This window comes from Mauremys reevesii, linkage group 6, assembly GCF_016161935.1.
Source record: "Mauremys reevesii isolate NIE-2019 linkage group 6, ASM1616193v1, whole genome shotgun sequence".
Classification (NCBI taxonomy): Eukaryota; Metazoa; Chordata; order Testudines; family Geoemydidae; genus Mauremys; species Mauremys reevesii.
The window spans coordinates 99,440,128-99,463,988 of NC_052628.1; the positions used below are offsets into that span (position 1 = coordinate 99,440,128).

At 45.0% G+C, this 23,861-nt stretch overlaps 1 protein-coding gene across 5 annotated transcripts in view; it reads right to left on the reverse strand.

Annotated features, from left to right (window-relative positions):
* Positions 1-23,861, reverse strand: part of ADAMTSL1 (ADAMTS like 1) — a 649,946-nt gene that overhangs the window by 60,072 nt on the left and 566,013 nt on the right. For all 5 annotated transcript variants that reach the window (XM_039544630.1, XM_039544629.1, XM_039544631.1 and 2 more), the window contains 3 exons: positions 20,017-20,196; positions 15,651-15,804; positions 13,065-14,205 (listed from right to left, as the gene is read on the reverse strand). In XM_039544630.1, the coding sequence (XP_039400564.1) occupies positions 13,065-14,205; positions 15,651-15,804; positions 20,017-20,196 (1,475 nt within the window). The remainder of the gene's footprint in view (positions 1-13,064; positions 14,206-15,650; positions 15,805-20,016; positions 20,197-23,861) is intronic.

Genomic DNA, 23,861 nt, shown 5'->3' on the forward strand with positions numbered 1-23,861 from the left:
TCTGATTTCCTTTAAAACTCATTTTTTAAATAATAATCACAATAATAAAGATTCAGCTTGTGCCAACCATGTCTTGCAAGTGCTTAGTGAAATGCAGAGTCATTTACAAGCCAAAACGTTATTCATATTTAAATTGCTGACATGCTTGTGTAGCAAAAGAAAACAATAGTTGATAGATGCCCCTCCTCCAGATTTAAGGATTGTTTTATCTCTTAAAAAAGTTGTGAATTTAAGGGGCAAATTTTCAGCGAGCCGGTGAGATCATGCCAGCAATTTTTGCATATGCAAACATTGCTGGCATGCAAAAAATTGGTAGTTAGAGGTCTATTGGTTCAATCTGCACATAAAAATGACTTTAAACCCACAAGATTTTGCAATTTTCCCCCGCAGTAGCATCCTTCCAAATAACAACAAAGAAATGGTTTCACTTTGCTTTCGGGTATATATCAAAGAATCCAGACAACAGCAAAGCAAACACATTAGTGCTAAGCATTGTGTTGACGTCAAAATGAAAAACACTTGATGTTGATGCATAAGAGGTATCTTTGTATCCATCATATTTAATCGTGGCTGATTTAACTGGTTTAAGCATTTCAGCTGACTCTTGATGAGGCTTCATGGGCTAAAAATGTGTATGTTACAAACCCACTCACCTCACAAATATAGACTCAGGGCTTTATATAAACAGACAGACTGATTGATCCCTTTGGTTAAAGTAACACACACACACTTAAAAAAACAAAACAGATAGGAATCTTTTCTAAAAAGTCCACATCACCATCAGGGTAGGAATACATTTCTTTAATTTAGCTGGTCCTGGTTTTAATGCTACTATAGTGCTGGTACAACAGTTAATTAACTCTGGGTGTTTCCAATCTGTTTTGGGGTGAAGACAAAAACATAAGGGGCTAGATCCTCAGCTGTTGTAAATTGGCTCCATTGATATCAATGTAGCTGCTGATCCAGCTCAAGTTCTGGCCAAATGAGTTCAACACACTTGCCTTAATAATAATAATAAAAAAATCTGCTTCATTTGACCTTCTGGCTTTTTCAGCATGTCTCTCAATCCCCTCCTTCTCCAGAAATAAATCTAAGTTTCTCTTGAATTCATTAACACTTTTTGCTTCAATTGCTTTCCTTGGAAACTTCTTCAACATTATTATCCTTTGCATGAAACCATACTGCCCTGAGATTCCTATTTACTCCTAGTGTCCTGTTTTTATTGTTAGGTTTTGAGTGTCTTATCTGTTGTGAAAAAATACCTACCAGATGTAACAATCCTTTTTATAACCTATGTCATTAAAAAACTGTTTTCCCCTATGAAAATACTCCAATTCCCTCCACATTTTAATCTGTCTGATCTTGGTTGCCCTACACTGCATCATCTCCAAGAACATATATTTTGAGCCATACTGACTAATTCTGTAGTTCAGATGGCATCTAACAAATGCCTAATATAGAAACTCCTCATTCTCAGGTTCCCGTATTCAAAGGGTTCCTATCATTGGAAATTAGAGAATATTTGGAACACAAGACACCTTTTATAAAGTTACTGAAGCTAGAGCAATTGAGAAAGGGAAAAAAAGCGATCCGAGTAACTATAGGCCTGTTAGTTTGACATTTGTAGTATGTAAGGTTTTGGAAAAATTTTTGAAGGAGAAAGTAGTTAAGGACATTGAGGTCAATGGTAATTGGGACAAATTACAACATGGTTTTACAAAAGGTAGATCATGCCAAACCAACCTGATCTCCTTCTTTGAGAAGGTAACAGATTATTTAGACAAAGGAAATGCAGTAGATCTAATTTCAGTAAGGCATTTGACACGGTTCCACATGGGGAATTATTAGTTAAATTGGAAAAGATGGGGATCAATATGAAAATTGAAAGGTGGATAAGGAACTGGTTAAAGGGGAGACTACAACGGATCGTACTGAAGGGTGAACTGTCAGGCTGGAAGGAGGTTACTAGTGGAGTTCCTCAGGGATCAGTTTTGGGACCAATCTTATTTAACCTTTTTATTACTGACCTTGGCACAAAAAGCGGGAATGTGCTAATAAAGTTTGCAGATGACACAAAGCTGGGAGGTATTGCTAACACAGAGAAGGACCGGGATATCATACAGGAAGATCTGGATGATCTTGTAAACTGGAGTAATAGTAACAGGATGAAATTCAATAGTGAAAAGTGCAAGGTCATGCATTTAAGGATTAATAATAAGAATTTTAGTTATAAATTGGGGACACATCAGTTGGAAGTAACAGAGAAGAAGAAGGACCTCGGAGTATTGGTTGATCACAGGATGACTATGAGCCGCCAATGTGATATGGCCGTTAAAAAAGCTAATGCAGTTTTAGGACGCATCAGGCGAGGTATTTCCAGCAAAGATAAGGAGGTGTTAGTACCGTTATATAAGGCACTGGTGAGACCTCATCTGGAATACTGTGTGCAGTTCTGGTCTCCCATGTTTAAGAAGGATGAATTCAAACTGGAACAGGTTCAGAGACGGGCTACTAGGATGATCCGAGGAATGGAAAACCTGTCTTATGAAGGGAGACTCAAAGAGCTTGGCTTGTTTAGCCTAACCAAAAGAAGGTTGGGGGGGGGATATGCTTGCTCTCTATAAATATATCAGAGGGATTAATATTAGGGAGGCAGATGAATTATTTAAGCTTAGCATCAATGTGGACACAAGAACAAATGGGTATAAACTGGACATTAGGAAGTTTAGACTGGAAATTAGACGAAGGTTTCTAACCATTAGAGGAGTGAAGTTCTGGAACAGCCTTCCAAGGGGAGTAGTGGGGGCAAAAGACATATCTGGCTTTAAGACTAAGCTTGATAATTTTATGGAAGGGATGGTATGATGGGATAGCCTAACTTTGGCAATTAATTTTGGCAACTGATCTTTGATTATCAGCAGGTAAGTATGCCCCGTGGTCTGTGATGGGATGTTAGATGGGATGGGATCTGAGTTACTGCAGAGAATTCTTTCCTGGGTGCAGGCGGGTGAGTCTTGCCCACATGCTCAGGGTTTAGCTGATTGATATTTGGGGTTGGGAAGGAATTTTCCTCCGGGGCAGATTGGCAGAGGCCCTGGAGGTTTTTCGCCTTCCTCTGCAACATGGGGCATGGGTCACTTGCTGGAGGATTCTCTGCAGCTTGAGGTCTTCAAACCACAATTTGAAGACTTCAGTAACTCAGATATAGATTAGGGGTTTGTTATAGAAGTGGATGGGTAAGATTCTGTGGCCTGCATTATGCAGGAGGTCAGACTAGATGATCATAATGGTCCCTTCTGACCTTAAAGTCTATGAGTCTGAGCAATTCATAACCTCTTACAAAGATCTGTATTCCTCAGACTTGATTTCTAAGACAGCTAATCTGAATACCTTCTTTGCCTATATTAACTTTTCATCATTTATAGAAGGCCAATGTGCCAGAATTTGCACTTTCCTCCTCTGAAACTGAGTTGGCCCTGAATAGTGGATGAAGCTAGACAGAACACATGATGATGTCAGCCTGGGTAACACTTCTTTTAATACTATAGTGTAAAAAGTGACAATGTAAAGTCAAGGATCAGAATTCCTGCAAGTGCCATCAAACATATTTGTCCAGCCACTGAAACTTTTTACGATGTATGTTTAGTTTGCATGAGCAAATACAAAAAACAACCACTGCTCTTATTTTTTTGGCCTGTCCAGTATACAGATAGAAGTAGAACTATATATTAGTAATTATGTATGCTTTTGGGTTGACTAGGTGGCTTGTTGGGCTAGATAATGGGTTATAAAGTCTTCCATTGGAAGGTCAAATTGGTTCAAATTGAGCCCATATCAGACATGCCATTACCCTCTGACCCCACTGAGGATTACCAAAAGAAACTAGTATCAGAGGGGTAGCCGTGTTAGTCTGGATCTGTAAAAGCAACAAAGAATCCTGTGGCACCTTATAGACTAACAGACGTTTTGCAGCATGAGCTTTCGTGGGTGAATACCCACTTCTTCGGATGCAAGTGGTGGAAATTTCCAGGGGCAGGTTTATATATGCAAGCAAGAAGCAAGCTAGAGATAACGAGGTTAGTTCAATCAGGGAGGATGGGGCCCTGTTCTAGCAGTTGAGGTGTGAAAACCAAGGGAGGAGAAACTGGTTCTGTAATTGGCAAGCCATTCACAGTCTTTGTTTAATCCTGAGCTGATGGTGTCAAATTTGCAGATGAACTGGAGCTCAGCAGTTTCTCTTTGAAGTCTGGTCCTGAAGTTTTGCAAATAATTGATGGACACATTAACACCACCCTATACCGAAAACCTACCGACCGCTATGCCTACCTTCATGCCTCCAGCTTCCATCCCGGGCACACCACAAGATCCATTGTCTACAGCCAAGCACTGAGGTACAACCGCATCTGCTCTAACCCCACAGACAGAGACCAACACCTACAAAATCTCCACCAAGCATTCTCAAAACTACAGTACCCGCACGAGGAAATAAGGAGACAGATCAACAGCCAGGGCTTTGTCAAGCCTGACCTTAAAAACCTCTAAGGAAGGAGATTCCACTACCTTCCTAGGTAACCCATTCCAGTTCTTCACCACCCTACTAGTGAAAAAGTTTTTCCGAATGTCCAACCTAAACCTCCCCCTCTGCAACTTGAGACCATTACTCCTTGTTCTGTCATCTTCTACCACTGAGAACAGTCTAGATCCATCCTCTTTGGAACCCCCTTTTAGGTAGTTGAAAGCAGCTATCAAATCCCCCCTCATTCTTTTCTTCTGCAGACTAAACAATCCCAGTTCCCTCAGCCTCTCCTCATAAGTCATGTGCTCCAGCCCCCTAATCATTTTTGTTGCCCTCCGCTGGACTCTCTCCAATTTATCCACATCCTTCTTGTAGTGTGGGGCCCAAAACTGGACACAGTACTCCAAATGAGGCCTCACCAGTGCTGAGTAGAGGGGAATGATCACATCCCTCGATCTGCTGGAAATGCCCCTACTTATACAACCCAAAATGCCATTAGCCTTCTTGGCAACAAGGGCACACTGTTGACTCATATTCAGCTTTTCGTCCACCATAACCCCTAGGTCCTTTTCTGCAGAACTGCTGCCCAGCCATTCGGTCCCTAGTCTGTAACAGTGCATGGGATTCTTCCGTCCTAAGTGCAGGACTCTGCACTTGTCCTTGTTGTACCTCATCATATTCCTTTTGGCCCAATACTCTAATTTGTCTAGGTCCCTCTGTATCCTATCCCTACCCTCCAGCGTATCAACCACTCCTCCCAGTTTAGTGTCATCTGCAAACTTGCTAAGGGTGCAGTCCACACCATCCTCCAGATCGTTAATGAAGATATTGAATAAAACCGGCCCCAGCACCGACCCTTGGGGCACTCCACTTGATGCTGGCTGCCAACTAGACATGGAACCATTGATCACTACCCGTTGAGCCCGACCATCTAGACAGTTTTCTAGCCACCTTACTGTCCATTCATCCAGCCCATACTTCTTTAACTTGCTGGCAAGAATACTGTGGGAGACTGTATCAAAAGCTTTGCTAAAGTCCAGAAATAGCACATCCACTGCTTTCCCCTCATCCACAGAGCTGGTTATCTCATCATAGAAGGCAATTAGATTAGTCAGGCATGACTTGCCCTTGGTGAATCCATGCTGACTGTTCCTGATCACTTTCCCCTCCTTTAAGTGGTTCAGGATTGATTCCTTGAGGACCTGTTCCATGATTTTTCCAGGGACTGAGGTGAGACTGACTGGCCTGTAGTTCCCTGGATCTTCCTTCTTCCCTTTTTTAAAGATGGGCACTACATTAGCTTTTTTCCAGTCGTCCGGGACCTCCCCCGATCGCCATGATTTTTCAAAGATAATGGCCAATGGCTCTGCAATCTCATCGGCCAACTCCTTTAGCACCCTCGGATGCAGCGCATCCGGCCCCATGGACTTGTGCTCGTCCAGCTTTCCTAAATAGTCCCGAACTACTTCTTTCTCCACAGAGAGCTGGTCACCTCCTCCCCATACCGTGCTGCAGAGTGCAGCTGTCTGGGAGCTGACCCTGTCTGTGAAGATAGAGGCAAAAAAAGCATTGAGTACACTAGCTTTCTCCACATCCTCCGTCACTAGGTTCCCTCCCTCATTCAGCAAGGGGCCCACACTTTCCTTGACTTTCTTCCTGTTGCTAACATACCTAAAGAAACCCTTCTTGTTACTCCTAACATCTCCGGCTAGCTGCAACTCCAAGTGTGATTTGGCCTTCCTAATTTCACACCTGCATGCCTGAGCAATACTTTTATACTCCTCCCTGGTTATTTGTCCAATCTTCCACTTCTTGTAAGCTGTTTTTTTGTGTTTAAGACGAGCAAGGATTTCACTGTTAAGCCAAGCTGGTTACCTGCCATATTTACTTTTCTTCCTACACATCGGGATGGTTTGTTCCTGCAACCTCAATAAGGATTCTTTAAAATACAGCCAGCTTTCCTCGACTCCTTTCCCCCTCATGTTATTCTCCCAGGGGACCTTGCCCATCAGTTCCCTGAGGGAGTCGAAGTCTGCTTTTCTGAAGTCCAGGGTCTCTGTTCTACTGCTCTCCTTTCTTCCTTGTGTGCTCATCCTGAACTCGACCATCTCATGGTCACTGCCTCCCAGGTTCCCATCCACTATTGCTTCCTCTACTATTTCTTCCCTGTTTGTGAGCAGCAGGTCAAGAAGAGCTTTTCCCCTAGTTGGTTCCTCCAGCACTTGCACCAGGAAATTGTCCCCTACACTTTCCAGAAACTTCCTGGATTGTCTGTGCACTGCTGTATTGCTCTCCCAGCAGATATCAGGGTGATTAAAGTCACCCATGAGAACCAGGGCCTGTGATCTAGCAACTTCTGTTAGTTGCTGGAAGAAAGGCTCGTCCACATCATCCCCCTGGTCTGGTGGTCTGTAGCAGACTCCCACCACGACATTACCCTTGTTGTTCATACTTCTAAATTTAATCCAGAGACTCTCAGGTTTTTCTGCAGTTTCATACCGAAGCTCTGAGCAGTCATACCGCTCTCTTACATACAACGCAACTCCCCCACCTTTTCTGCCCTGCCTGTCCTTCCTGAACAGTATATATCCATCCATGACAGTACTCCAATCATGTGAGTTATCCCACCAAGTCTCTGTTATTCCAATTACATCATAATTCCCTGACTGTGCCAGGACTTCTAGTTCTCCCTGCTTGTTCCCCAGGCTTCTTGCATTTGTGTATAGGCACTTAAGATAACTCGCTGATTGTCCCGCTTTCTCGGTCTGAGACAGGAGTCCTCCCCTCTTGCAGTCTCCTGCTTGTGCTTCCTCCCGGTATCCCACTTCCCCACTTACCTCGGGGCTTTGGTCTCCTTCCCCCGGTGAACCTAGTTTAAAGCCCTCCTCACTAGGTTAGCCAGCCTGCTTGCAAAGATGCTCTTCCCTCTCTTCGTGAGGTGGAGCCCGTCTCTGCCTAGCAATCCTTCTTCTTGGAAGACCATCCCATTGTCAAAGAATCCAAACCCTTTTCTTCGACACCATCTGCGTAGCCATTCGTTGATTTCCACGATTCGACGGTCTCTACCCTGGCCTTTTCCTGCCACAGGGAGGATAGACGAGAACACCACTTGTGCCTCAAACTCCTTTATCCTTCTTCCCAGAGCCACGTAGTCTGCACTGATACGCTCAAGGTCATTCCTGGCAGTATCATTGGTGCCCACGTGGAGAAGCAGGAAGGGGTAGCGATCCGAGGGCTTGATGAGTCTCGGCAGTCTCTCCGTCACATCGTGAATCCTAGCCCCTGGCAAGCAGCACACCTCTCGGTTTTCCCGGTCAGGGCGGCAGATAGATGACTCAGTCCCCCTGAGGAGAGAGTCCCTGACCACCACCACCCTCCTCCTCCTGGTCTTCCCCTGCAAGGGCTACTCCCCATCTCCGGGAACCTCTTCCAGCTGCAGGAAGCTCCCCCCTCCGCCCCCACTCCCATCACTCCCTGCAAACTCTTTGCCTCGGAGCTGCTGCTGGATGGAGAAGGAGAGACGCAGTCTCCTTCAACCTCCCTCTTCTCTTTATGGTGAGTTCAGCCTTTGAACAGGGAGGTGGGGGGCCTTGGTTTTGTAGTGTCCGGTTTTGAGAAACTAGAAAGTTGGCAACCCTAAATATAGTAAATATATATTATTTAAATTAAATTTTAGAAATCAAAGGCTATTTGTTCTTTACCAACAAAACAGTAAACCATCTGTTGCTAAATTATGGTTTCTTATATGGTGTGGGATAAATATATATTTTTCTCATGAGTCTAATATTCAACATAAACCACAGGTGGACTTTATGTAACCTATATTCCCTTTAAAGCATGCCACAAAAATCACAGTAGTTTCAAACAGAAAAAATCACTTGATGGCAGATTTCCAACAGGATGTAACCACCGGCAATGGAAATCTGTGCATGCAACTTTTTGGGGGCCAAAAAGATATTTTCACAGGACTATGTCCAACCAAATGTATACCATAGGCCCAAGTCTTGATTAAGACTGCATGTGGTTTCCACAAGAGATACATTCTTGTTCTCATAACCAAGAAAATAGTTCTCATTTTTTGTCAGACTTAGCACTCTATCTGCCAGAAAGAGAAAAGAAAAAGAATCAGAAAAAGCACAGTTGAAAGGGCAATGACACTGCAAGTGCCAATAAATTATAGAAACCATTGAGTCTGGAAGTGATTCAACCATGAAAGTGAGAAAGGAGCAAGCAAACTAACTGTATATCTAAACCAGGGACAAACTGCACCTTTGATAAATGAAGAATTTACTAGATGTTCCACAGCAACAGTGCTTGAAATTAATGTTACCCTTGAGACTAGACTCCTCGTTTCTTCTCATTTCCCAGGCCTACCCAGCTGACCAGATTTAGATGTTTAACCTCACTCCTATAACTTATGCAGAGGGAACTGGCCGCGTATTCCTGGACAGCTGGCTTGTACTACATCAGCTAATGTAGCTGCCTCCAAGCACACCATCACCTCTTGTATGCTACTTGGAATAAACCATAAAATCCCAAGTATATACAGGATAACAACATGTTACCAACACATAGCTAAGCACATAAGTAGAACAGAAAGTGGCTGTGTGTTTGTGTGTGTGTAAATAATGGTCAGTATGTACTAGTCTTTCATAGTGCTCTCAAAAATTTGTTGCAAATGGGTACTTGAGGGGGTCAGTCTAAAGGTTTATAGGAGTGTGCACGTTTCTTTCCATTTAGCAAATAACGGAAGATAGGACACAGCATTCTTCATGCAATGAAATATGGCATTTTCATACAGCAAAGTTATTTTAGCAACATTTCCAATGTCTAAGGGTTTAACAAAAAATGTGGCTTTTTCAAACCATATTTCCTTTACCTGCCCCTTCACTTGAACTCCTGTCTAGTGAAAACACCCTGAAAAATCAATGATTGTTCCCATATCAATTCTATAGGGGCTAATGATGGCTAGAAATGCAGCTCAACCCAATCTGTGGCTACCAGTCTGTCACAAAGCAGCGCAAACAGCAATTGTGTATGTTCTGTATATGCGAAATGTATCAGAGAAATATGTGCTATGAAGGACACTGGAGGAATCAAGGATAAAGGCTGGACTCAGCAGACGTTGCAGCATTTCAGCCATTAGCAAATTAACATGGAGGACTATGGACAGTATTTTTCCTGCAGTTGTTCTCAAGCCACACTCAAAGAGTAAAAAGAACAGGAGTACTTGTGGCACATTAGGGTATGTATACACTACGGGATTATTCCGATTTTACAGAAATTGATTTTTTGGAAACAGATTGTATAAAGTCAAGTGCATGCGGCCACACTAAGCACATTAATTCGGCGGTGTGCGTCCATGTACCAAGGCTAGCGTCGACTTCCGGAGCGTTGCACCATGGGTAGCTATCCCATAGTTCCGGCAGTCTCCCCCGCCCATTGGAATTCTGGGTTGAGATCCCAATGCCTGATGGGGCCAAAAATTTGTCGCGGGTGGTTATGGGTAAATGTCGTCAGTCAATCCTCCCTCCGTGAAAGCAACGGCAGACAATCATTTCACACCCTTTTCCCTGGATTGCCCGGGCAGACACCATAGCACGGCAACCATGGAGCCCGTTCAGCCTTTTTTCACTATCACAGTATGTCTACTGGATGCTGCTGACAGACGCAGAATTGCAGCGCTACACAGCAGCATCCCCTTGCCTTTTGCAAGTTAGCAAAGACGGTTACCGGCTCTACTGTACCGTCTGCTGCTTTGCAAGTTGGCAATGATGGTTACCAGTGATATTGTACCGTCTACTGCTGTCATGGGTGCTCCTGGCCGGCCTCAGTGAGGTCGGTTGGGGGTGCCAGGAAAAAAATGGGAATGATTCCCCAGGTCATTCTCTTCTTTAAGCTTTGTCTAATGGAGAGTCAGTCCAGCCTAGAATATCAGGCAAGCCTACTAAAGAACCAGAGAGGAAAATGGCCGCTCTGGGTCAGAGCCCCAGACATCCCGCAGAAGTGATGAGCTGCATGCCATTCTAGGGGGTGCCCCTGCAACAACCTCACCCGTTGCTTCCCTTCTCCCCCACCCCTTCTGGGCTACTGTGGCAGTGTCCCCCCATTTGTGTGATGAAGTAATAAAGAATGCATGAAGAAGAAACAACACTGACTTTATTGCAAGCAGAGATCAAAGAGGGGAGGGGAGGGCGGCTGGCTTACAGTGAAGTAGAGTGAACCACCATTCTGCACTTGCTCAGCCTATAGCTGAAAATGGGACTCTGTGACAAGCACTAGGATAGAAGCACAGGCAGGACTGAATCTCCATTTGTGTGGGGGCCTTTGGTTGACACTGGTAAAATACAAAATGTCCCAGGATATGTATGTTGGGGGACAGTTCTAAACGGCAGCTTAATTTTTGTATTTGCAGCAAAATGTAGAGGTCTAAGTATCTGATTGTGAGCCCTGGTAGCAAGGAGTAGGCTAGGGTAGGTACGACCGCGCGGTGCTGTTGACTGGGAGAGCAGCCTGAGGCAGAAGCCTCCAGCTGCCATGATATTCCAGGCAGGACTGAATCTCCATTAGACAAAACTTAAAGAAGAGAATGACCTGGAGTCATTCCCTTTTTTGCCCAGGCGCCCCCGGCCGACCTCACCAAGGCCAGACAGGAGCACCCACGGGATGATGATGATGGATATCAGTCATACTGTACCGTCTGCCATCCGCAAGGCAAGAGGATGCTGCTGTGTAGCACTGCAGCACTGCGTCTGCCAGCAGCATCCAGCAGACATACAGTGACATTGAAAAAAGGCGAGAAATGATTTTTTCCCCTTTCTTTCACAGGGGGAGGGGAGTGGCTGATGACATATACCCTGAACCACCCGCAACAATGTTTTTGACCCTTCAGGTTCTAGGAGCTCAGCCCAGAATTCAAATGGTTTTCGGAGAGTGCGGGAACTGTGGGATAGCTACAGTCATCAGTCGCCTCTCCCTCCGTGAGCGTCCATTTGATTCTTTGGCTTTCTGGTACGCTTGGCTCAGCTCCTTAAGTTTCACGCAGCACTGTGTTGAGCTCCTGTTGTGGCCTCTGTCCATCATGGCCTTGGAGATTTTTTCAAATGTTTTGGCATTTCGTCTTTTGGAATGGAGTTCTGATAGAACAGATTCATCTCCCCATACAGAGATCAGATTCAATATCTCCCGTACAGTCCATGCTGGAGCTCTTTTTTGATTCTGGGACTGCATAGTCACCTGTGCAGATCAGCTCTCCCCGCTGGGCAAATAGGAAATGAAATTCAAAAGTTCGCAGGGCTTTTCCTGTCTACCTGGCCAGTGCATCCAAATTCAGATTGCTGTCCAGAGCAGTCACAATGGTGCACTGTGGGATAGCTCCCAGCGGCCAATACCGAATTGCAGCCACACTAACCCTAATTCAAAATGGCAATACTGATTTCAGCACTACTCCCCTTGTTGGGGAGGAGTACAGATATCGATAGTAAGAGCCCTTTATATCGAAGTAAAGGGCATCGTTGTGTGGACGGGTGCAGGGTTAATTTGGTTTAACACTGCTAAATTAGAGATAGAGATAAACTCGTAGTGTAGACCAGGCCTTAGAGACTAACAAATTTATTTGAGCATAAGCTTTCGTGGGCTACAGCCCACTTCATCGGATGCATTTCTGCATACTGGCAGTCATGATGCACCTAGTCAAAGCAGAAGACTTTGATGGAATGGAGAATCATATTATGCTTGTAGCAATGATGCCTGAAAACAGCTGTTAAGCATGATCCTACCATATTAAGAATAAATATGACTGACATCTATGTGCAAACACAGTAGTAAACAACTCAGTTTGGTTCTCTGGCATGGACCATGCTTTGCTAAGTTGCCCAGGTTAACTGAAATCATGTTCAATACCAAGACAGTTACCCTACCAATGGACTGAGTATTGTTTCCAATCACTCTTATAGCACAACTGGGCAACTGGTGATTTTGGATATAAACTATGTTGCAGCCATCTTCTAAAACAGTTTTAGATATGGTCACAAACTGTAGGAATATAGCCTCATCAGAGAACCTGGATAAAGTGCAGTTACAAACATCGCTCCAATTCATAGTGGAGATGGGACCCTAATCAGCAACCACAGAATTCACTCCTTGCCAGAAAATTGTACCCCAGAATCTCGTTTTTACTATTTCATTGCTAATCATTTGGGCAGAAACATCCAGCAAATGTGTTTAAACCACTACCCAAAATTGCTCTCTGCACCTCCCCATGTGGTGAATTTAATATCAAAATAAATAATACAGAGCACTGTGCTGATTGTCTCATTTTCACAATTAATTGATTTTTTTTTATTTAAATGAAACTGCCCCACAGACTCCTGTCTGTAACACCAGGCTGCTCCAGAATCCAGGTACCGAGCTACAGACTTAAAGTCCAGCTTGCCACTGCATAAGTGTGGCCTTATCTGTGTCATGTAACCAGACTAAAGCTAAATATGGTTCTATTAGTAATGTAGACAGGCCCTAAAAGAAAAGGAACTGAAAGTACTTCTCCTACCTGTCACTGTATTGCACCTCTGCTCCATTTTTAGCCCAGCTAATGGTGGGCTTTGGGTTCCCAACAGCCTCACAGTGAAGCAGCACACTTAGGGTCCCACTGGCTAAGACGACTGTCTGTCCCAAGTGGGTGACAACTTCAGAGGCTGAGAGCTGCTGAGCTGCAGAAATCTTCCTGAGGATTGCAGGCTTTCGATGGGGCCTGTGTGAGCCATTCCCCACCTCCACTGAAGTAGGCAGATGTGCTTCGGCAGACGACATTCTCAAGGAACTAGTGAATCCCGACACATGTTTGCGGAAAGGGAACTCTGCTATAGCTGAACCAATTCTTCTCCTCTGGGGTATGAAACCAGATTCTTGATTTTCCAAATGGCTCTTGAAGATGTCATCAGCCAGCTGCACAACAAGCTGCTTGCTGTAGACATCCTTAAGTTCCTCAGGCTGCTGAGACAAATTCCTTATGATATCATCCAAGCGTTTCTGCTCCGTGACCATGGTAAACGGAAGGCTGTACTCCTGACTCTGCTCCTCTTCTGAAGAGGCATTTCTCTCTGTCGACTCCTGAGCCTCCCAGGATTCCAGGTTTTCCCCAGGCCAGCCTCTCTGCTTCAGAAGTCTTGAGACAATGTCATCGTACTGGCTGCTAGGATCAGCCAGATGCCCTCGTTTCTCGGCCTTGCTCCTATTGAAGAGAATCCCATTCTGATGCTTCTCCTGAGTGTGCAAGGCTTCATTCAAACTGGACTTCCTTGTACCCTCTTCCTCTCTAATCCCAGCTGGCTGGTTGATGATGAGCTTATTGTTGCCTCCAATTAGTTTAATCACAAAATGTTCCCGCGCTGGCCCTGCTGTGCAGGTGTACGTCCCAGCATCTGAAGGCTTTAAACGGTGGATCTTCATGTACCCGTACGGTGCAATGGTAATGTGAACTGAGCTGAGGAGTTGCTTGTTGTCTTTCTCCCAAGTGATCATTGATTTACGGAACCTTCTCACTGGACATCGGAGGACAACAGAGGTTTTGGGCAGCAGATAGGCATAGCCACCCACGATAAAGTGTAGCTTCTTCTGCTTCTTTGTCTGGATGTAAACATTCTTCAGGGCCATAATATGGGGGCTTTGCTTTTGAGCCGGCCTGTTGTGCCCTGAAATGTAACTAATAATATTAGCACAGGGGTACTGTTAAACAAAACAAGCCACTTATTTTGGCACTGGCAGTAATTTCACCTATTACGTTTTATGGGAGTAATAGGTTACCAGCTGCTGAACATCAAGCTACCACCATCAAAATGCAAGAAATAACAAGGTGCAATTTAGCAACACGAATGTCATCCTGCTGAGGTTAAATGTAGGAGCCGTAGTGTCAGGGATTGGACTGAGAGGAGAACTTGATGGGGAAACACAGTCCCTGTTGGGTGAGTATTTAAATGAAGAATGTGGGTTAATAAACACAGAGAAAGGACAAAAGGGAAGGAGAGTTCCTCTTGTTAAATGTTTACCATTCAGGCCCTGCATGGCACCACAACTTTGTATCTCATAGCACTGAGAAGGAGTGAAAATGTTACTACCTCAGGGATTCATATTAAACAGAAAAAATCTGTTTACAGTAGGTTTAAAACCCCAGAGTGCATAATATTAGATTTAATTAGTTATGCGGGGCTCTCCAGCTTCCAGACCTCTCTGCCAGACAAAGGAAAAACATGTCTCCATGGGAAGCACAGCATAGGTGTATTATTAGCAGAGACGTCTTGAATCTGGACATTTGGTTCTGGGTTTGGCTCTGGATTTCAAAGCTTCTGCTTCTCTTTCCCTCTCCACCCAAAGTTTATGAGGTTTTGGATCTGGGATTCTGATTCAGCTCATTGTAGAGGTAGGGACAGATTTGTTTTTAAATCTCCCTGCACCAGACTATCCCGCTTCATCCAAGTGTATTCAGGAGTGCTGCATACAGGAGTGCTGCCTACTGTCTTCCCACAGGGTCTCTACCAAGAAAGCAGGTTTAATTTCTGCTGTAAGGTTCCATAGGAACCCAGTTATCACAGGCTGCTGAGGGGATGTGCTAAATGAGCATGTCCTCAAACCACCATGACTACACACCCTCCACAGCCAGTGCTTCATTGGTGGCCCTTACTCCCTATGAGCCCCTGGCAGAGAGGACATTGTAACTGCCAAGAGGGTATTATGCCTCCAAACCCTAATTGTGAAAGTTAGATCTGGGTTTCAATCTGGATCACTCCTCATCAAAATGGAAGAGGTTCTGATTCAGGGGGTTTGGCTCAGACCCACCTCTAATAATTACCATTAGAGGTCCCATTCCCTATTTTGTCTTGTTGCTAGGTTCACAGCCAACACTGGCAAAGCATCAGCCACTCAGCTCTCCTTATAAACCACGGGAGAAAGGCCCAAATAAGGAAATACAGGACCCAGTAGTCATTCAAGATGCTGAGCACCTTTGACTCCCAGTGAGGTAGTTGGGAGCAGAGGGCTCCCAGCACCTTGCAGTACACTTAGCAATCTGTAGTACCACATACTTAGTGGTGGAGCTCCTGCCCTCTCCCCACAAACACACCCAAGTTTCTTGTGTACTCACTTGTGCAAGCAACTAGTGCACAGGACCTGACTAAAGACGAGAGAGGCAAAGGTGGGCACATTGAGGAATTGATGATGACAGAACCTCCAGTTTTCAGCATCTTCCTGCAAATGGCATTTCGAGTCTGGGTGCCCTCTCCACAGCTCACTGAACACTAGGAACAAAACAAGAAATCATATGTGAAGCATTAGGTTTGACATATATCCCACTGCCCAGATATAAAAATTTTATTAAAGTAAATGTTTGAAATGAAATATACACAGGTTGAGAGGGAAGGTACTGTACATCTGGGGTCAGGCTTGGGTTATGGGGAGTTACAGATATCATTTGTAAGGATGAAAAGATACATACATATCGCATAACCGGCATAGACCTAGATTGGGGTGCAAGGGTTTTTAAAGTGTCAGTGGATAAGGGGGCACGCCATCCATGGAATGAATAAGGAGTCCAAGTCAGTATCGGTGGAGCGGATAGGTTCGTGGGTGGGGTGCGTCCCTTGGTCCGTCAGGGAAGGGAGTGGGTTATTTCCCTGGTCGGCGGTCTCAGTTACTCGGTGTGGTATTGGCGGTGTTCGGTGATGTGTTCAGTATAAATGTCTCTGCACCACCTGATGGTGTCGGACACCATGAGCTGTCTCATGAGCCGGGCGGAAAGGTCATTGAGTCCAGCCCCCTGCCTTCACTAGTAGGACCAAGCACTGATTTTTGCCCCAGATCCCTAAATGGCCCCCTCAAGGATTGAACTCACAACCCTGGGTTTAGCAGACCAATGCTAAGGTTGCACTGTTAATTTAGGTTGTAGTCAAACACACTGTACATCTATGTTATATCCAAAAAAACTATATATGGGGTCCTGTGGAAAAAGCAATACAGGCCAATGTAATTAAAGACTTTATCATAATGGATATGCACAAGCAGGATGAATTAAGGTAGCATGGGTAACCATAATTCTGGTATTTCCTAACTCTTGAGCATTTGACTTTACAACTTCAGCATTCTTTTAATGTAGATTTTTTCTATGTAATTTCCTATTTTTTTTTTAAACAAACTGAAACAACTAAAATACTATCATGTGGAACCATACTGACTCCCCAGTTTGGGTCTTCAGAAGGGTTGAATCCATCACACAGATTTCTGCCTCTTGAGACAATGGAGTAATTGATAGCAGTAGTAGGTTGTCATCCTTTGTGCAAACCCTGCATTAGCAGGGAGATAAGACACACATTTGCCAAAGGGTTTCATACATATTTGCTGAAAGCAGAAGAATGTAGAGACTCGGCCACTCTTGAGATCAACTCCAGGTTTTGGAGGGGAGTGTCCTCTATTGATTATACAAGCAATTGAAAACTGGGTCTTATACTGGGAATTGTCAGGCAACCTTAACTATAGTAGTGATGTGAGTGAGCTGCTCTTGTGAAGGCTGAGTGTCTGTTTCCATTATATATAAAATCCCACTGTCAGTGTTTCTTTTTTGTCCTCTTCAAATAAGCTCCATTTTGGTACTACATGTACCTTAAGATCAAGCTTTTAAACCACACCTTTGTAGAAGGGGAAGTGTGGAGCAGGGGCGGCTCCAGGCACCAGTGCACCAGGTGCGTGCCTGAGGCGGCAAGCCGCGGGGGGTGGCCTGCTGATCGCTGTGAGGGCGGCAGTCAGGCTGCCTTGGGCGGCATGCCTGCGGGCGGTCCGCTGGTCCTGCGGCTTCAGCGGCAATTTGGCAGCGGGTACGCCGAAGGCGCGGGACCGGAGGACCTCCCGCAGGCATGCCGCCGAATCTGCCTTACCAGCGGATCTCTCGCAGGCATGCCACTGAAAGCTGCCTGATTGCCGTGCTTGGGGCGGCAAAATACATAGAGCTGCCCCTGGTGTGGAGCCATGCTCCACCAGGAGAAGCATCAAAGGCACAATCTCTCCCAGCACGGCTCCTTATGCCTGGGGGTTGAGCAATTTGATGCATTCATTGGCACAGAGCAGATTGCTCTCCTTGGAGCATTAGCTCAGCTCTGAGTGCAAAGAGGGCAGGGCCATAACCTTTCTTCTTTCCTGCTTTCTCTTCAGCACACTTCTCTCTGGAAAGGGGAGCAGAAGCAAGCAGTCACTGTGCTACTTCACAGCTATTGCTATTGCGTGTGGCTGTTTTGCAGTCACACAAAGTGGAGGGAAAAGTACTTGCTCACAGACATTCAAGGGCAACACACAATCTAGCCCTACATTGTCAAATTTGATGCAAACTGGCAAAAACAGGGCCGCACCGGGGGGGAGGGGGGAAATGGGGCAATTTGCCCCAGGTCCCGCAGGGGCCCCCCATGAGAATATAATATTCTATAGTTTTGCAACTTTTTTTTATGGAAGTGGCCCCTGAAATTGCTTTGCCCCAGGCCCCCTGAATCCTCTGGGAGGCCCTGGGCAAAAAAATTTCAGATTGCATCGAACCTTTGATTTTCTCTTTTACTGTTGTAGAACTATTAAAAATTAACCTAGGAGATTAATGATGCAATGATAAGATGCAAAAGAGATGCCCTTGTGCAGTTTTCCTCAAGCTATGGTCTGTGGATTATGGTCCATGAAACAACTGCTGGTGGTCCACTGAGCTGGTGTTCATGCAATGAAAAAGTTTTTAGCCCTAGCTCAGGAGGCTCAACCCAATCCTGGATCTGGCACACAGTTTCTTGGGAGCCACCATACCTAGTATTTTTCCAGCATGTGTGGCTGTTGGTCTGTTACAGAATTGGGCATGGGAGACAGAATGAGAGGAAGGAAAAGAATGATCAGAGAAAAAGAAAGAACCAAACGAAAGGCTACTTAGAGGAGAAAAAAAAATCAATTTTAAAAAGTGCCAGCAGGAGAAACATGAGTTGTATGGATTTTAATGTAAATAATGTACAGTAAAAATGTTAAAGCTGTACTCCTTGCGATGGGGATAGGCTGAGGGATGGGAATAGAATTACCCCTTTCCTGCCAGAATGGGTGTGTGTGTCCTGGCAACAGATTTCATTAGAAAATCCATTTATTTGACTGGAATGTCAAGAGAGATCGCCACATGTGGGGTCGAAGTGGAACAGCTCCTTTCCCCAGCACAACTGGTGCCTCCTTCATGATGAAGTTATTAACCATCTCCTTGTGTGAAGGAGAAAGGGGGAATTAAAAGGGGGAAGAGTTTAAAAATATCCTGTCATTAAAGGACCAGAATCTGTTCTCAGTTATGCTGGTGTAAATGTAGAATAATTCCTCTGAAGTCAAAGGACCGTTTTCTGCTCTCACTTGCAAACCAGGCAGCCCCTTGACTTCAGTCGGGTTGCATGAGTGTAAGTGAGAGCAGAATTTGGTACAAGGAGAGCAGGGCCAATGTATCAGGGTGTACTATCCCTTAAAGGGCAGGGACAGCCCAGCACTTCTGTCACTTGACCTTGGTCTCTTTGAGGCCTGGTATTCTGGGGGTTGTGGACTCATTAGGGAGCATGTGCCTGAGAGCATGGCTTGCTGGGAAGAGGGAAAGCAGGATAAAAGATGGGTTGTTCCTCAGTAAGAGGGAAGACTAGGGATTTGTCAGGACCTGGGGTAGGGCTCTGCTCTAAGAGAGCTGGAGACGTAGCCCATGGAGGAGCTTGGGAGAAGGGAATGCTGTGGAGGCACAAGTGAGTTCAGTGGAATAAAAGTCTGCTTGTGACACTGAGGGGGTGAGGTTCAGAGGTGCATGAAAAGCAGGAGAAAGCACTAGTCTGGGATGACAGAAGAGGTGTAGGACTGCGGCCAGGTGTGTGGACCTTTTCTCTTTTAGCGGCCCAGGCTGGTGCTTCTACAGAGAATTGGAAGAAGTTCCATTCACTTCCCTGTATCTAGGGAAAATGCCAAGGTGGGCTCTATTGGCATCAGCCTGCATCCACAGAGGGAACCCAGGGAGGAATCCTGGGGGAGGGTAAACCGCTCTTTTCAACCATCAACAGAAGTGAAGGCGGTGGCCTGGGAAAGGTCAGTTTATTATGTTGTGTTTGGATTCTTGCTTACCCCAGAAGGGAAGGTCTTTATGGTTTGGCTGGAGGACTGCGCCACATCAGTGGAGCCAGTCTCCAGAGAAGAGCCACAGAGCGAGTGGTCATGCTGGATGCCAATAAGACAAGAACCCCACCACAGGGATATAGCTGGGTAAAACTGACTCCTCTTTTTGCAGTCTGGACATAGGACTCCCATTGTTATAAATGGTTTCTGCTTCATCAGACCCTCTAGTGATGAGGATTTGCTTTTCATGTCTCGTCTCAAGAACTTTTACCAGATATTAGTAATTCAAAAAAGACGCTAGGAGATGGCCCCTCTGGACAATGAGATCTATTTCCAGTATTGGACACCTCACTTATTCAGATACCACATACCTGTGTCCATTCGGAAAGAAGCCATTCGCTGGGACAGTCTTTGTTTTTGCAGGCTTGTTGGGCAACTGGCCTCGGAGCGGAGCAGAAGGTTTCTGGAAGCTCCAAAAAACTTCCATCTGCCATGCGCTGCTTACAGAGCACATCTCGCTTCTGAGTGCCAGCTCCACAGGTCTGTGAACACTGAGGGAAGATCAAGAGAAGCTGAGGGAGTGGGAGTCATCCATGCTGACCTTAAGTTCTGACTTGTGGCCATTTCCAGGTAAAGCGCAAAGAAACAAACAGGACAATGGAAACTGCCTATTGCTTTTTCAGCTCACTCTGAAACCATTCATTAATCAACAAACCCAAACTTAACTCCCCACCTGAAAGTCCTGAATTTGAAATAAGTACTGCATTGTGGGATTTCTCGGATTTTTAATTCGTGGGAAAGCTGCACATGGCCTCTGATCTGCAGCTACGCTAAACAATTGGTTTATAAGGTTAGTATAATAAACCATTAAGCAGCCACATAGCCCTTTTTATTTATGACTGTCAGTGACAACAGTGTATGTTATTTCCAAAAGGGAAGGAGGAAGGTTTATTTGACTCAATGTAGATCTGGGAGATTAATTTCTAGGGATTCCAGCTACCCTCTCTGCTAATATAAATAACCTCCTCCGTATCCATTTCCACCCAAGGAGGGCAGGAACTTTAGAACAAGCATATTTAAGAGCTTTCCTTGACCCTCTTCTATAAACATGGCAGCTCAGCCCTACTTCCTGATGCACTTGTCATTTGGCTAGAAATACGCTCCTTTTCTCCTGTACGATCCAACTAACACAGTTCCAGGTCTGTCTCATCTGATCAGAGGAGAAAAGAAAATCTGAACGAATCTTCTGAAATCAGTGGGAGCTGCTTATAACCTGCAGCAGGGGAATCAGGCCTGAGAAGTAGAGCATGAAGTGGAAAAATGTTAACAAACATATTCAAGTAGTTAAAAAATGAACGCTCTATAAAACATTGTGGACATCTTGGGTCTCTCTCTCTTTCTCACACACAGACACACTTAAGTGCAGGCCTCATGTTACTAGAATGTAATTGGTCTTGAAAGATAAAGTGGGAAGTGCAGACATTAGAATTGTGTAAAAAGATTTGCATTCAATTTTGTTTTGCTCTCTGAGGACTGAAAACAGCTTTTGCCCAACAACAAAATTGTTAGAAAGCACAGAAGCTTCACGAAAAGTTTAACCAAATAAGATACTACTTGAGTTTTCAGCAGATGAAAAGATTGAGAAGCCTTGTATTCAAGAACATTGAACAAGTAAAACTTATTATTATTATTGGTAGAAGTAGTAGTATTGCAGGACCACCGAGGTACTCCAATCAGAGATCAGAGCCTCAATGTGCTACATGCTGTACAAACCCCCTAACAATAAGATGTTCCTTGCTCCAAAGAATTGACCGTCCAATGTTGGGGAATCACTTCTCCTTCCAAACCCAATGAATTTATTGAGAGTAGAGGGAGAAAATTTTTCTACCAATTCTTTTTCTCCAGCCAGTCAGGTAATTTTGTTCTGTGAAAATTACTCTAAATCAGCCTCAGTATTTCAGAACACTGGATAGAATGCAGAGACTGCAACAGATTCCCTCTCTGTCCTGATGACTGTATCTAGTGCAGAGCTAGACTAAAACATGGGCACTATTAGCTCCCAGAATCATGTCATTACTTCAGACTTTTTTTTAATTGAAGTTTCTAGCCCTCATGGCTTGCCCCTTGCGTCTCTATGGTGTGCGTTAACTCCTTCTACTGTTCTAGGGCCCTCCATCAACACCACTCCAGCAGAGGACGTTGTGAGTGTGGTAGGAGGAGAAAAGCCTCGGAGCTAGGCCCATTCACCTAAGCAGGCACACTGGGTAAGTACTGGGTGGCCACCATGCTGCTAATCCTGCATCCCCTGGGGGTGGTGCACAAACTGTGGAGAACAGAGAGCTGTGGAGAAAGAAGGTGGGGAAATGGCTCTGTGCCCCATTTTTGCCACTTCATGGAGCTGGCTGAAAGTTCTGAGGGATGGTGCAGCGTATGCAGTTCTCCCTGCTCACTGGGGCATTCGGGAAGGGACTGTACCTCCTAAGGACAATCCCCCCGCCCCAAGTTCCTCCTGCAGCAATCCAGATCCGCAATGCCCCCAACACTATGTGCTACAGTCTAGCCTTCAAGCACGGTTTTTACTGTCTAAAACGACTTGCTTCTATGGGTCCGTAGCAAGGCAGAGCAGCTGCTTTGGGAGCCTAGAGCAGGCATCTTCCTGCCAGCAGCTCTGCGGGATCCAGCTGGCTTCTAAGGCCTGGCACTTCTTAAATTTAAAAAGACATTTTAAAATAAGGAGAAAAATAGCTTGGAAAAGTATGAAGAGGGCAATGGTTTTCCAGTGCTGATCTAGGGCAGGAAATTGTTCCAGAGTAACCTTAGTGACAGGACAGCACTGAGCACGCACAGAGAGGAACACGCCTGAGACTTTGGCCTTTATTCAGTAATAAAACCAAGACAGATGAAGATTTATTAATGTGACATCTCCCACTTGATCTCCGCAGAGCAGATATTTACTAGACCTTGTAAAAAATGAATACAGGTATCCACTTTCCTTCAGAAACACACTACTGAAAACAAGATAAACATCCTAATGGTTCAATCCTAGGGACACAGCATTTTTTAAATAAATATAGTCTTGAATTTATAAGGATGCATTTTTAATCATTCGGAATGTTACATGCTCTGATGATTATCGGGACTTTATTTGCCAAGAACACTGGGGCTTTTAAACACATCTAATTCAGACCATCTTCCTTTAACAAACATAAAGAGCCTCAGAGAAGAAAATATCATTCCTGAACCTTTGTAGGTTAAAACTTTTGCTGCTGTTTAAAAATTAGCAGGAGGGAACGGCTATGAAAAGCAGAACCATAGACATTATATGGGCAAAATTCACAACTAGTCAGGAGGCAAGCACAAGGGCCTGTGTGGCACCTTAAGGGTTGAAGTGGGCCTTAGGCCTTGTCTACACAAACACTGTGGCAAGCTGAGGTGTGAATCTACCCCGCACTAGCCTGCCATGCTGTAGTTGTGGTGGACCCTGCTGACACACATTAACAGTTTGTTAATGCGCTTTGATCCAGTCCCGTTTCAAAGAGGATTTCGAACTGCTAATGTGCATAAGCAAGGTCCACATGGACAGCTAAATCATGGAAGGCTACTGCAGGGCAGATTCACAACCCAGCTAGCCACAAACCAAGTGTTAGTGTAGACAAGCGCTAAGTGATTCATCAGCTTTACATGGGCCCTGCACAGGAGTAGATTTCGCCCTATGTAAATTCTACTTCAGATAAAATGCTTATAGGGAAATTGCAGCATACCTTGTTGTGGGAAAGGTGTGTGTTCCTACAGGGGCTTGATTCACCTCTGCAGGAAATCAACCCTCCCCTGCACCCTGGGACAGGGATTCACCCTGAGTCAGGGCAGGCAGTGTTTGAACTCTTCATGGAAAGTTCTTCAGCTTTAAACTGTGGCCAGGCCTTCACAGGAGCTCGGCCAGTGGAGGCTCCCTGGGAGATAAACTGAAACAGTACATACCCCATCTGTCAGGCCAGACCCTGTACCCCATATCATGAAGGCTTCACTGGCCAGTTGTGGCTTCCGCAAAGGAGAAATGGCTGCCGCCACCTGAAGCCATCACCATCCAACTCCGGGTGTCCTTTCTACCATTGTATTCTCTGTTCCAGAAGCCAACCAGTGCATTGTACATTCCACAACAGTGAAGAGGAAGAGAACTCACAGCTAGGGACACCAGTGGAAACCCCATCTCTTACAA